This window comes from Electrophorus electricus, chromosome 10, assembly GCF_041902795.1.
Source record: "Electrophorus electricus isolate QZ-2024a chromosome 10, ASM4190279v1, whole genome shotgun sequence".
NCBI lineage: Eukaryota > Metazoa > Chordata > Actinopteri > Gymnotiformes > Gymnotidae > Electrophorus > Electrophorus electricus.
In genome coordinates this window covers 3,743,487-3,757,766 of record NC_137506.1, presented here as the reverse complement: position 1 = coordinate 3,757,766, position 14,280 = coordinate 3,743,487, and the positions used below count along the sequence as shown (strand labels likewise).

Genomic DNA, 14,280 nt, shown 5'->3' with positions numbered 1-14,280 from the left:
AATAACAGAAATATTCAAGTTATGTAAAAAAAACAACAAAAAAAAAACATTACAGCCAAAAAAAGGCCTGAAAGCAGCATAGAAATGGTTTAGTCATCTGGAAGGTTGGAAGACGGAGTACAATAAACACATGGAAAGCAGCAGACCCGGACAACATTCCTGGATGACCCAGACAACATTCCTGTAGGACCTGGACAACATTCCTGTAGGACCCGGACAACATTCCTGGATGACCCGGACAACATTCCTGTAGGACCCGGACAACATTCCTGGATGTGTATTTAGCGCATGTACAGCAGAGCTGTACATACCTCACAGAGGTATGTATACATTCGTGTGAAGTGCAGGTGTGTGTACAGGTAAAGTTGAGGTGTGTGCATATGTGTGTGAAGCAGAGATGTATAAACTTATTGAATGGAGGTTACTGAATGTGATGCCTGTGTATGTGTGTGTGAAGCAGAGAGATGTACGAACCTGTGAAGTGGTGTGTGTACCTGTAACACAGAGGTGTATTTTGTGTGAAGTGGAGGTGTATCTACTTGTGAAGCAGAGGTGTGAGGATTAATGTGTGTACCTGTGAATCGGAGATCCTTGGCCTCGGTCTCAGCTCTGGAGCATTTTTCCAAACACTCTCTCCGCTCTTCCTCCAGTACCAAAATATTCCTCTCCAGTGCTGCCAGCTGCTTCTGCATCTCAGAACCTTGCAGTTCAGTCTCCAAATACTTTACCTGGGGGCACATCACACATACGCGTGCACACGCACGCACGCACACACATGCACAGGCACGCACGCACGCACATGCACAGGCATGCACGCACACGCACACGCACGCACGCACACGCGCACGCACACGCACAGGCATGCACGCACACACACGCACACACACACACACGCACGCACAGGCACAGGCACGCACGCACACACACACACAGGCACGCACACGCACGCACGCACAGGCATGCACGCACAGGCACACACGCACAGGCACGCACAGGCACGCACGCACAGGCACGCACGCACGCACACACACACAGGCACGCGCACGCACGCACAGGCACGCACAGGCACGCACATGCACGCATACGCACAGGCACGCACACGCACAGGCACGCACACGCACAGGCACGCACACGCACGCACACACACACGCACGCACACACATGAACGCACGCACGCACGCATTCAGCGCTCACATATATACTTATAGTTGTGGATTTTTTGGGGGGGGGATACATAGGGAGGGCCATGGATGTCAAGGGGCAGGGGGTTATGAAGGTGAAGTAGTGTGACGTGAAGCCTGGCGGGGTTATGGAGGTGAAGGGTGTGGTCCCTGGGTTCATTTGGCACATTTTAATACAATAATGAATCAGACAAGCAGCCCTAATGCCCACCCTGGATCAGGCTTTTTATTATGAATGAATGAATGAAGTTGCAGTTATATTGTGCCTTTCTCAGCAGCCAAGGACACTTTACAATCAACACACAGCACAATGCTTGTGCATCCAGTCAACACACCCACGGCATTCATAGCAAGTGTGAGAGAGACGAAGTGAACGTTACTGGAGGAAATGACCAATATCTAGAGGAATGTGTGTGTGTGTGTGTGTCTGTGTGTATGTTTGTATATGTGTGTGTGTATGTATGAGGGGTTGTGTGTATGGGGGGTGCGATCTTACGTCTCTTTAATTAATGTGAGTGGAGGATAGACTGGAATGGTGTGTTGAATAGAATTGCTCTGTTATCATCATTAGGGCAGTTCATCTTTGTACCAGTATTCCCACATACACCAGCAACGCAGATCTCTACTGTGTGTGTGTGTGTGTGTGTGTGTGTGTGTGTGTGTGTGTGTACCTGTTTTTGGTGTTCCAGACGCTCTGTTTCCAGTGTATGTGTGAGTGTAGTGATCTCTCTGAGAGCATTCTGTAGTGCTTCAGATGGACACACACTCTGTAGTACTGCCTGACTTTGTCTCTTCAACTTCTTCTGCTCCACTAACATCTACACACACACGCGCCCCAACACATGCACACACACTTCCTCAGTTTGGACAGAGCACTCTCCACCATTTCACTGCGCGTTATACTGTGTATGACTATGTATGTGACGAATAAACCCAACTTGAACTTGCACATGTGTAAAAACCACAACACTGCTATTCCTAAAACATCCACTACAATGACAATACCAAGTGTTGATAAATTGACCATTTTTCTTGAGCGCATGTTTTCCCACCTCTTGTGCAAACTTCTCTGCCTCTGCGCGCAAGTCCTTTTCGAGCACCAGATCTGCCTGCAACTCCTCATATTCCACCACTGCATAATGAGACACTACACACACACGTACGTGTGTAAAAGATTTCAGCTAGTAACTGCAGTGTACAGTAGTAAGATGTGGAGTAGTAAAAATCTGTCCACAAAATACACAAGATTTCCAGAGAAACAGGATCAAGTTTTTTTTTAACTACCTATAGCATATACCCATATATACCCATATATACATATATATACCCATATATACTCATATATACCATCTATACCACTCTGGCATGTATTGTGATGTCTGCTTGTCTGGGTTATAAGTGTATTTGTCTTTGTTAAGCTTCCTACTTTGCTTATGGTACTACAAAATATTATACCACTCAAGGACTCAGCTTACAAAAACATACATCAAATTGGTGGTGTAATTTTGATACAAGTGTGTGCATTGTCTCAGAGATCAGAGGTGCCACGGTGTGTGTGTGCCTAGAGGGTAACAGAATTCACACTGACCTCTGTTATATTTTCCCAGGAGCTTCTTTTGTTGAAGCGTTTCCGCAATCAGAACAGTATTATCATGTTTTTCTCTCAGGAGCTGAGAGACAGAAAGGAAGAAAAGAGAATGAAAGAGATTTGACTGTAAGACATTGAAAAGCAATAACAAGTTCATGACATGAAGGTATTTTCATCTGTCTGTTTATTCTATGTACCCATTTCAACATTCAAGTGCTTAAGTGAAAATGTGAGTGTGTGAATAGGGCAATATTGGAGCAGTTAGTGATAAAAAACCAGCAGCCAGAAAAGCTGTGAAAATTGGACTGACTTACAAAGTGAAATTCTAAGCATCATCAGCAATGCTTTCTTTCACATAAGCCTTTACAGGTTATCCACATAAATGAGGCATTGTGTGTGTGTGTGTGTGTGTGTGTGTGTGTGTGTGTGTGTGTGTGTGCATTTTTGAACCTGTGTGAGGGACAATGTTTAACTTCAGACTGAAGAAACTGTGCATGGTATCAGAATGCATCTGAAATACCTCCTGTATGCGTATGTGGCAGGAGAGTGAGTGTGCATGTGTTTGTGTGTGTGTGTGTGTGTGTGTAATCCCATGTGAGTACCCACGTGAGTGTGTGTGTGTGTGTGTGTGGGAGAGACACACTGCGAGAGTGTGTGTGGGTTTTCTCATGTGAGTGTGCATGTGTGTGTAGGAGACACAATTTTTAGTGTGTGTGTGTAATCCTGCGTGAGTGTGCATGTGTGAGCGAGTAGGAGAGACACGCTCCAAGTGTGTGTGCCTCTTGTAGCTCACCTGGTAGAGCAGACAGAGCAAAGTGTTAGCAAGGCAAAAATTGTGGGCTTGACTCCCAAGGGACACGTCTAAGTGTCTCTGGATAAGAGCACCTACAAAGCGCCACAGACGTGTAAGCTATATTGTATCTTACATATCCACAAGTTATATCCTCCTTACATCTTTGTAAGTACATCTTATAGTGTCCAGACTTACTTCCTCCCTGGTTTGCCGAAGCTGATCTTTAGTCGCCTCCAGGTTGATGATTAAATTTTTCTTCTCTTCCAAAACTAACTCAAATTTATCCTTCAGCTCTGTTGGACAAACATACAAACATCTATATTGCACAAACCCTTCTACATCTATGCACTAAAACGTCAGCACCATTAAAAGTTGCAGAAAGTCTAGGACTTCCCTAGATTTGTGGCATCGAGGGTTATGCTGGTAGCTAAAGGAAATTAGCCCAGAGAAGCGTAACTAATTTGTGCAAGTAAATGCAGCATTTAGCATTTATAGCTCTACTTCTGGCATTATGTACTTCTTGGGTGTTTGTTTGGTTATATTTATTGTTAAAGACAGCAATACAGAGAAGCATATATGCAATGTGACAAAAAACGAACAGACAAGAAAACAAGTCAAATGTGTTATGGATGTGTTAGACAGAAATCCTTTTGATGGTCTTTTTGTTGTTTTCTTTTGCTGTAAAACAGTGTTTGGATTCCAGGACAAAAACTACAAACTACAAAAAGATGTCTTTTGTTGGTAAATTTCCACTTATGAATATACCATTTAGCAAAGAGGATCAACAGATTAATTATATATAGTTTGTTCTTAGCTTACTTTCATCATGAACATCAAGGAGTCCGAGCATTAGATTTTTGCATCTAAAACATTGTCAGCCAAGAGCTGCAGTTGAGGCTGATAGAATTTTTTGAAATTTTGTAAACATACAAATACACATATCCGTAGATACATTTTAAAGGACACGTCTTTCATTTTCTTTGTAATTAAGAGGTTTTGATGTTATTTCCAAATCGCTCTCCAACATGGATCATCTACTGAACCATCCGAGCAGGAGAATACAGGAGAAAAGATTATTCCTAACTTTGGGCATTAGGGAGTCTGAGAAACGGGAAGAACAGGGAAGTTCCATAGACGAGAGACAGGCGTCTTCCTGCTTCGCATGAAAGCATCTTACAGCCCGAATTACACAATACAGCTTCGTCCTATTGGTAGTAGATGACGTATGTGAGCGAAATGTGGTGCTTCTAGGTCAATGTTTTAGTGCATTAAGCCACATTATGCGTAGAACGTCATCAGGACTGTAAACCTCAGCAAAACCGCATTAACGACTGACTGCAATACCAGCTGCAAATTAGTGCACGACTATCCCACACCTTCCCTGTCTCGGGCATCATTTCACCTACTAGAAAACCGATTTTGAACAGATATATTTACTACCGTTGAACAAATGACAAAACGGTAATAATTAAATTATGATTTTGCGTATCCTAAGTGTTCTCAACAGGGTGTCTGGGCCTCAGAAATCAGCCAGAAACGCAAATTGAAATCTGGAGTGGCAAAATTAGCAATGTCAGCTGCACTGAAAAATAAGGAACCTATATTTAAAAAAAAAAATAACAATGGCAATACTGTGGCTAAAAAGAGAAAAATCAGAAAGCTGTAAAAATGCATGACAAGATGAACAGAAGAAAAATGAGCATGTAATAAACTCAAAAGCAATTGTTAGATGAGTCATATACATTTCTATTATTCTTGCCTCTGGCATTTGAACGATATTAACACCGCTTAGTATAATCTGTTCGGGAGGTCCACATAGGCCTATTCGACTTTCTCCCAACGTACTTCTCGTCAACGACAAAATGCGCACTATTACCGGGCCTTACGTAGCATTCATTTACGCATATCTCCATTCTCAAAAATACTTTCCGAGACGGAAAATCACACTGCGGGTGAGACATTAATCTCTTTAAATTCATCTCTTTACACTGACACCATGGTGTAAAGAGGAAACGGTGCCAAACCATATCCATGCGGACTGGTTAGAGAAACGGTCGGCTGTGCAGTGGGAACGCGCCTTTAGGGGGCACTACACTGCTAGAAGGGCTGGCGGAATACCTGTGATGACACGTTGGCAATGAGAGGAGCTACACGTCCCAGGCTCCTCCTCCTTCTGATCTTCTTCATCCTCATCATCCAGATTGATATTAGCAATGACATCAGCGCCAAGGTGGGCCATGTAAAGCATACTTTTCCTCTTTAGAGAGCGGTTCTGTCTGTTCAGCTGCACATACACCACGCAGTCACACAAGATGGAAAGGAAAATTGGGGGGGGGGGGGGGGTTTAATGTTAATGTGCTTAAATTATGCCCGTTTTCTGCTGTACATTCCTGCTAAACTGCTATGGGCCAATATGACATAGTTACAGGCATAACAATCATAAAACGTAAGTGAAGCAGTAAGTGAAGCAGTTCTCCGGTAAACTGGAGGCATAAATCAAAAATCAAATCAGCACAGCAACAGCAGGAAGGCAACCTGGCCTGTCAGGCATCACACGCACACACACACACCCCCAACCACCTCCACACACACACACACACACACACACACACACACACACACACACACACACACACACACACACACACACACACACACAGCACGAACACTCTGCTGAAAAGAGCAATAATCAAGCAGAAAATAATTTGGCCGTGCGGAGAAGAGGAAGCAGAGGAATAAAGATACTTACAGTACTTTATCAGATACAGCCATGTAAACATCATTAGCGCACAATATCAGACACAGCCAGAAAAATTCCTTTTCATGCAGGCCCCTTATACACTAATGTGCCTGCCTTTACAAAACATCACTTCTTTAAGGTTAAAGTCATTAAAAATTGGTCATAAATAAACAAATGAAAGCAAGAACTAAGATAGGAGGGAAACAGCCATGCAGATGAGGGTATGTAAATTATATCAATTAGTCCTCGATGACACACTGGTCAAAGCCAGAGAGAGGGGGCGTTAAATTGCCCGTCGCCTTAACGGCCATTTATATGCCACCTCCCTTTAACGAGTATTTATTAATGGAATCCCTCCTGTGGCAGGGCCTGACAACACATGAAGCCATTTCTTGATGATGTCCTTCACGCTGAATGTGCGTTTTAAAAATACAATCAACCAACAACACATAATGCAGGAATACACACCCACCCACCCCACACACACGCACACACATTAAGCGATAATCATTCAGCATTGATGAGAGAGTGCGAATGTGAAATTACACAGTTGTAGAAATCAGTCACGCGCTCAGAGGTCCCTGTCCCCCATCTCCACCCCCCCTCCTCCGATCCAACATCAAAACAAAATGTCATGTGTTTGGATTGCTCTTTGATTTGACTGGTGCCACCCACGTTCACCTCCATTACTGCTTTTTAATTCAGAATGTTCCAGAGTTTAAGAAATTGATTATGATTTTTCGTTTTTTGCCCGCCATCCTTGGGGACTCTTGGCAGACAAAATTACAGGCATCAGGAACAAAGAATCTAACAGCTGAAATATGGTGGTTATTAGAGTTGATTCTCTCAGCTCGCGCCAATCACACCTACCAAAATAGTTCTGACCGATTTAAATGTAAATTGGGAGTGATCCAATACTATAATTTTCACAGCATAACCTTCGCATTTTCGAAAAAGGAGAAAGATATAAAATTGTATTCTGCAGTCCATGTACATAATGTGAGTTTTTTCCCTCTTAACCACCTTCAGCGAGTCCAAGGTACGGACTGGTTTCCACTTTAATCATTTTGATTAAACAAAAAAACAAGAAACCTGCAGCAAAAATACACCAACACAAATACATTTAAACTGATCGGTCTCTGTGGAGTTTTTGAGTTGAACTTAAAAAGCAAAGATGTTAGATGAGGATCACACTCAGTGTGGCCCATGAAAGGCTGTCCATTATCTACATTCTGTTGACATCAGAGCCCAAAAGGTCTACTCTTGAAGAGCGGCATGTTTACCACAAGGTCAAAACATTTGGCCACTTGGACCAGCTAACGTCGTCCATATAGAAAACAGACTTCTATATGAACCTCAGAAGGGTTGCGGCCTTCCCCTGGTGCTGAGAGCATCATCAGAGCGGCCTCGTCTACGGGACCATACAGACTGACAGTGGTTAAATGCGGAATGGGTTGTCCTGTGGCTGGGGCTAAAATCAGGCAGTTCAGTGTGACGGTGCTGGCAGCAGACTGCACTCGCCAGGGACCATTTCAGAACCCTGCTGTGAAACCACAATTCATCAGTGTGGAAACGGGGTGGTATACACTAGAGATGGCTTAAAGAGAGGCTTCAACAAAGGGCTAGCGGGAAAGAGAGTGGGATAGAGAGAGCGGGAGAGAGAGAGAGAGAAAGAGGGGGCGTTCAAACACAGCGGTCACCAGCGATAGCTGGGATGCACCAACATCATCTTTAATGGGAGACAGGAAGCACGTGATTGGTCAAATCAAGCTTTTCTAAAGCATATAATGCCAGAGTGCTCAGCTGTTTCCTATTTGATGGGTAGTGCTAAAACCCCAAAAGGAGTTTTATGAACAAGCTGTGAGAGCAGCTAAGAGCAGCACGCACTGGTGCAACGGTCCGAATCCCAGCACAGCACGCACTGGTGCAACGGTCCGAATCCCAGCACAGCACGCACTGGTGCAACGGTCCGAATCCCAGCACAGCACGCACTGGTGCAACGGTCCGAATCCCAGCACAGCACGCACTGGTGCAACGGTCCGAATCCCAGCACAGCACGCACTGGTGCAACAGTCCGAATCCCAGCACAGCACACACCACTGCAACACAAAATCTTACCAGAGCACTTCAAACATGGAGTCCAACAAAAAAACCTCAAATATATCATTAATTTCGAAAACTGAAAATCCATAATAAATATTCAGAGAATGAACCTGTTTCCAAACGATTGTATCACAGAATCTAAAAATTGTATCCCTTCAGTGTAGGTCTGTTGAACTGCTGGACAGGAAGGTGGAGCTACACATAGTACACAGCTAGGTTTAAAACAGCATATATATATATATATATATATATATATATGAGTGGCGTGAGGAGCGAGAACCCAGTGTGCTGAGCTGAGCTTTTCAGGGATCAGACATTGAATCTACTCCTCCACCCTCCACTCTACCTCCTCCCATACTCTTTCTTCCCCTCCACCCTCAACCCTACTCCTCCGCCTCCTCTCTGATCCTCCATGGCAGCGTGCCCCCTTTCTGCTCCCACAGTCTGTTCCTCCCTCTCTCCTGCCCTCTTTAGCACTGCCTCTCATCACCCTCCCTCCACATGTCACGTGGGGCTGTCATATTGGGCTGTCACGTGGGGCTGTCATATTGGGCTGTCACGTGGGGCTGTCACGTGGGGCTGTCGCGTGGGGCTGTCGCGTGGGGCTGTCGCGTGGGGCTGTCGCGTGGGGCTGTCACGCAACATGACAGTGCAAAGCAGATTTGTCAAAAAAATAAAACCCACAACAGATCAAATCTAAATAAAACAGAAGACAAGAAATCTTCTCTGACCAACTGCACCCCAAGTCCAAGATGATCCATGATGGGTCTACACAGCTCACGTCAGGACGGGCTGTCGGCAGGCCTGGACGAAGCCCTGATATCCAAGCGCTCTGCTCCATGTTTGGAAATGTTAAATGTGTTCCTTGAGATCTCTACATGACCAACAATACCATCTGCATATTGAGTGTTTACAATGTTTAAAATGCATATAAGGTGTTTAAAGTTCTCATGTACTCTATCTGAGTTCACACAAAGACAAATGTGATCTGTGAAAAAACTGTGGTTCCAGAGTGAAAATGGATGCTGGAGACAGCACCTGGAGAGAGCCAAATTCAAGAAGTATGCGAACTAATGTCAGTAAACAAGGAGTGCACATTCACAGACTGTCTAGCACTTATCCTCTACAAAAGAATATAAATATAGAATAACAGAGCAGAACAGAATCACAGAACAGATCAGAATAGAATAGAACAGAACAAACCTTTGTTGCAAAAGCTTCGACGGTCTGTCTGCATGTTTTTTCCACCTCCAGATTCTCCTGCATGCTGCTAACCTCCTGTAGCACCATATGAGACACTGGAGAGACACAAACACACACATACACACACACTTTCCACATCTCCTTTTACAGTATTTAAGGTAAACAAAATGTATAGCTGCATTTAAACTTGTCCGATCCTTTTTTGCGGAACACAGAGAATGGCAGAACAAAAGCCACGCCAGTTGAGACGGCCCGCATAAAGAACATGGAAACGGATCACTCCGTGTGTTGGAGTTGTAGATCAGCCACGCCTGGCCATTTCAAGAAGCTACATTCTCTTTCGAATTTATTTAAACGCAGGTAATATAGTTTTTGTGCTAACCTGGCAGGCAAACGTGGAGACTCCCGAAAGATGCGCTCTACATGGCGTGTAAACGACACCAGTTGTTCTCCTGCATAGGCTGCCCTCACACAATGAATAACGCTGCCAGACCAAGCAGAGGAGTTCAGTCACAAAGGCCTCAACTCGGACCCAGGCCACGTAGAACCGCAATAAATGCTCACTTTGTTCATACTCTTTCAACATGCGCCAGCAACTCAGGCCTGAAATAAAAACCCTCCTGTCTGACTGATGAACAAGTTTTGATTGAACAAGTTTTGAGGGAGGAACGGAGATGGTGGTTAAAATGCAGGAAGCAGCCCTAATGCCCGAGGATGTGCCGTGATTTGTGTCGGTAATCACGGGCAACATTGGCTGGAGACGAGCTCACTGCCACTTAACTAATTACACATTGTAGCTGAGCGGCGAAAACAGGAATTAGCAGCATCGCGGACAGTGCTTCCATTCCGATGACACCTCATTAAAAGTTGATGAGCGGCGGCTGCAATATCAGAGTTACCACTGCAACACTTCCCTTCATCGCCCATTAAACTCTATTTAGCTGCCAGTTGGAGCTCCGCGACGAACCTCTTCCTTTCGTCCACGTCCGTCACGCACACACACAAAGACGCGCGTGCGTGCCCCTGCGCACGTACGTGCGCACGCGTGCACACTCTCTCAATCGCATCCCCCCCCACTAGGGCTGCAGTACACTATATCCCAATGTGACAGGTTAATTGTACCGAGCAGTGTAGGCTTAAACAGTGCTCAGTGCGAGGGTGGTTGATGGGTGGGGGAGGGGTGGAGGGATGTCATGTGTTGGAGCTGACAGTCTTAATTGTGAGTTTTGTCCTCCATCGTCACCACATCTTAAAATCCCCCTCATGGCTGTCCTGTGTTGGGCAGGCTACGATTACCCATGAGAGGATAAAGCTTAAGAGTCTTTACTGCAGGGCTGGGTTCTGGAGTCTGTACTGTAAGGCTGGGTTCTGGAGTCTGTACTGTAGGGCTGGGTTCTGGAGTCTTTACTGCAGGGCTGGTTCTGGAGTCTTTACTGCAGGGCTGGGTTCTGGAGTCTGTACTGTAAGGCTGGGTTCTGGAGTCTGTACTGTAGGGCTGTGTTCTGGAGGCTATACTACAGGGATCTGTTCTGAAGTTTATACTGTAGGGCTGTGTGTTGTACTGTAGGGATGTATTCTGGAGTCTACTTTAAGTTGTGTTCTGGAGCCTGTACTATAGGGCTGTGTGTTGGAGCCTGAACTGCAGGGCTGTGCTCTGTACTGTAGGGCTGTGCTCTGTACTGTAGGCCGGTTTCTGTACTGCAGGGCTGTGCTCTGTACTGCAGGGCTGTGCTCTGTACTGCAGGGCTGTGCTCTGTACTGCAGGGTTGTGTTCTATACTACAGGACTGTGTTCTGTACTGTAGGCCGGTTTCTGTACTGCAGGGCTGTGCTCTGTACTGCTGGGCTGTGCTCTGTACTGCAGGGCTGTGCTCTGTACTGTAGGCCGGTTTCTGTACTGCAGGGCTGTGCTCTGTACTGTAGGCCGGTTTCTGTACTGCAGGGCTTTGCTCTGTACTGCAGGGTTATGTTCTATTCTACAGGGCTGTGCTCTGTACTGTAGGCCGGTTTCTGTACTGCAGGGCTATGCTCTGTACTGCAGGGCTTTGCTCTGTACTGCAGGGTTGTGTTCTATACTACAGGGCTGTGTTCTGTACTGTAGGCCGGTTTCTGTACTGCTGGGCTGTGCTCTGTACTGCTGGGCTGTGCTCTGTACTGTAGGCTGGTTTCTGTACTGCAGGGCTGTGCTCTGTACTCTAGGCCGGTTTCTGTACTGCAGGGCTTTGCTCTGTACTACAGGGCTGTGTTCTGTACTGTAGGCCGGTTTCTATACTGCAGGGCTGTGCTCTGTACTGCTGGGCTGTGCTCTGTACTGCAGGGCTATGCTCTGTACTGCAGGGCTTTGCTCTGTACTGCAGGGTTTTGCTCTGTACTGCAGGGTTGTGTTCTATACTACAGGGCTGTGTTCTGTACTGTAGGCCGGTTTCTGTACTGCTGGGCTGTGCTCTGTACTGCTGGGCTGTGCTCTGTACTGTAGGCTGGTTTCTGTACTGCAGGGCTGTGCTCTGTACTGTAGGCCGGTTTCTGTACTGCAGGGCTTTGCTCTGTACTACAGGGCTGTGTTCTGTACTGTAGGCCGGTTTCTATACTGCAGGGCTGTGCTCTGTACTGCTGGGCTGTGCTCTGTACTGCAGGGCTGTGCTCTGTACTGCAGGGTTGTGTTCTGTACTACAGGGCTGTGTTCTGTACTACAGGGCTGTGTTCTGTACTGTAGGCCGGTTTCTGTACTGCAGGGCTGTGCTCTGTACTGCTGGGCTGTGCTCTGTACTGTAGGCCGGTTTCTGTACTGCTGGGCTGTGCTCTGTACTGCTGGGCTGTGCTCTGTACTGTAGGCCGGTTTCTGTACTGCAGGGCTGTGCTCTGTACTGTAGGCCGGTTTCTGTACTGCAGGGCTTTGCTCTGTACTGCAGGGTTATGTTCTATACTACAGGGCTGTGTTCTGTACTGTAGGCTGGTTTCTATACTACAGGGCTGTGCTCTGTACTGCTGGGCTGTGCTCTGTACTGCAGGGCTGTGCTCTGTACTGCTGGGCTGTGCTCTGTACTGTAGGCCGGTTTCTGTACTGCAGGGCTGTGCTCTGTACTGTAGGCCGGTTTCTGTACTGCAGGGCTTTGCTCTGTACTGCAGGGCTGTGCTCTGTACTGTAGGTCGGTTTCTGTACTGCAGGGCTGTGCTCTGTACTGCAGGGCTGCTCTCTGTACTGCAGGGCTGTGCTCTGTACTGCAGGGCTGTGCTCTGTACTGCAGGGCTGTGCTCTACACTCCAGGGCTGTGCTCTGCACTGCAGGGCTGTGCTCTGTACTGCAGGGCTGTGCTCTGCACTCCAGGGCTGTGCTCTGCACTGCAGGGCTGTGCTCTGTACTGCAGGGCTGTGCTCTGCACTGCAGGGCTGTGCTCTGCACTGCAGGGCTGTGCTCTGTACTGCAGGGCTGTGCTCTGTACTGCAGGGCTGTGCTCTGGAGCTTCCACCAGCGCCCTGCTGCTGTTGCTGCCAGGACTTGATGAAGGGGGCAGATGCCTTTGTGGTCTTATCATTGGAACACAATAGCCATGTTGTCATCAACCTTGCCATCTCTCATTGAAAAGACATGATTGTGTGTCGGGTTTCTCTCCCTCTCTCCGCCCTAGCCCACTCCACCCCGAGCTGCCTCGCGCTGAATAGAAGCAATTTTCCAAGAGCTATGAAATCACATAATGGCTCCAAAAACGCTGTGCCTCCATCATTAAGTGGAAGTCGTGCACAATGTGTGTTTGCGGCTGAGCAACACAAGTAAAGGCCAGACTATTCAGCCTGCCACAAAACTGGCTCGCTTTGCCCACAGCCAATAATAAGCCATTTCATGCATTAAAACAAGAATGCCATAGTCTCTCTCTCTCTCTCTCTCTCTCTCTCTCTCACTCTTATTCTGTTGTGGTTCTCCAAATTTCTGCAATTCAGTTCAGGTGTTTCTGTTCTCCGTTTTATGCAGAGAGCACCTGTGTGCCAGAGGAGGTGAAGTGTGGGATTTAAATTAAAAAAAAAAGACACATCCATTTCAGGGCAAAGGGACAAAGCATATCAGGATCTGTAGCGCCTGACGCCGTCACCTTACAAAACCCCTCATCACGCAGGACAGAAAAAAACTTCTGACACCAGTTAAATACAACGAGGGCCAAACTCGCACGTTTAGCGTCACTTGCGTGTTTAGGAATCTGTTAAGATATGAGTTTTGAATTTTGAAGAAACAAAAAGTTTACCCTTTCGAGGTGTACCACTGCCATGATAATTTGACAGAGACTGGGTCTAAACGAATTTAGATGAATTAACATTCCTATTTTCTTTTTCCCTACTGCATACGAGATTATAACTGCACCCTCCACTGGCTCCGTGCAGCGGCACACATTAGATTTCAAACACTGGCGCTCACATACAAAGCTACAAAGCAGGACCAGCTTCCACATACCTAAAAGCACCAATCAAACCCTGCTCTGCGCCACTCTGCCTTTAAGCCTCTTGTATTGCTCGAACTACCATCCCACAAAGAAGACACGCCTCAAGACTGTTCTCTGTCCTAGCACCCGTCGCCTGTCTTCAAACAAAGATTGAAGATTCACCACTGAGTCACCAAGCAGTTTAATATGCTCTAAAAATCTTTAGCTGTCTTTTTTCCCTGCTCTAGCCTGCTAGTGTTACTG

At 46.3% G+C, this 14,280-nt stretch overlaps 1 protein-coding gene across 3 annotated transcripts in view; it reads right to left on the bottom strand.

Annotated features, from left to right (window-relative positions):
* Positions 1–14,280, bottom strand: part of shtn1 (shootin 1) — a 39,535-nt gene that overhangs the window by 23,084 nt on the left and 2,171 nt on the right. For all 3 annotated transcript variants that reach the window (XM_027024589.3, XM_081721703.1, XM_081721705.1), the window contains 7 exons: positions 9,609–9,703; positions 5,681–5,846; positions 3,758–3,855; positions 2,770–2,851; positions 2,234–2,328; positions 1,853–1,999; positions 575–728 (listed from right to left, as the gene is read on the bottom strand). In XM_027024589.3, coding sequence (XP_026880390.2) covers positions 575–728; positions 1,853–1,999; positions 2,234–2,328; positions 2,770–2,851; positions 3,758–3,855; positions 5,681–5,846; positions 9,609–9,703 — 837 coding nt within the window. The remainder of the gene's footprint in view (positions 1–574; positions 729–1,852; positions 2,000–2,233; positions 2,329–2,769; positions 2,852–3,757; positions 3,856–5,680; positions 5,847–9,608; positions 9,704–14,280) is intronic.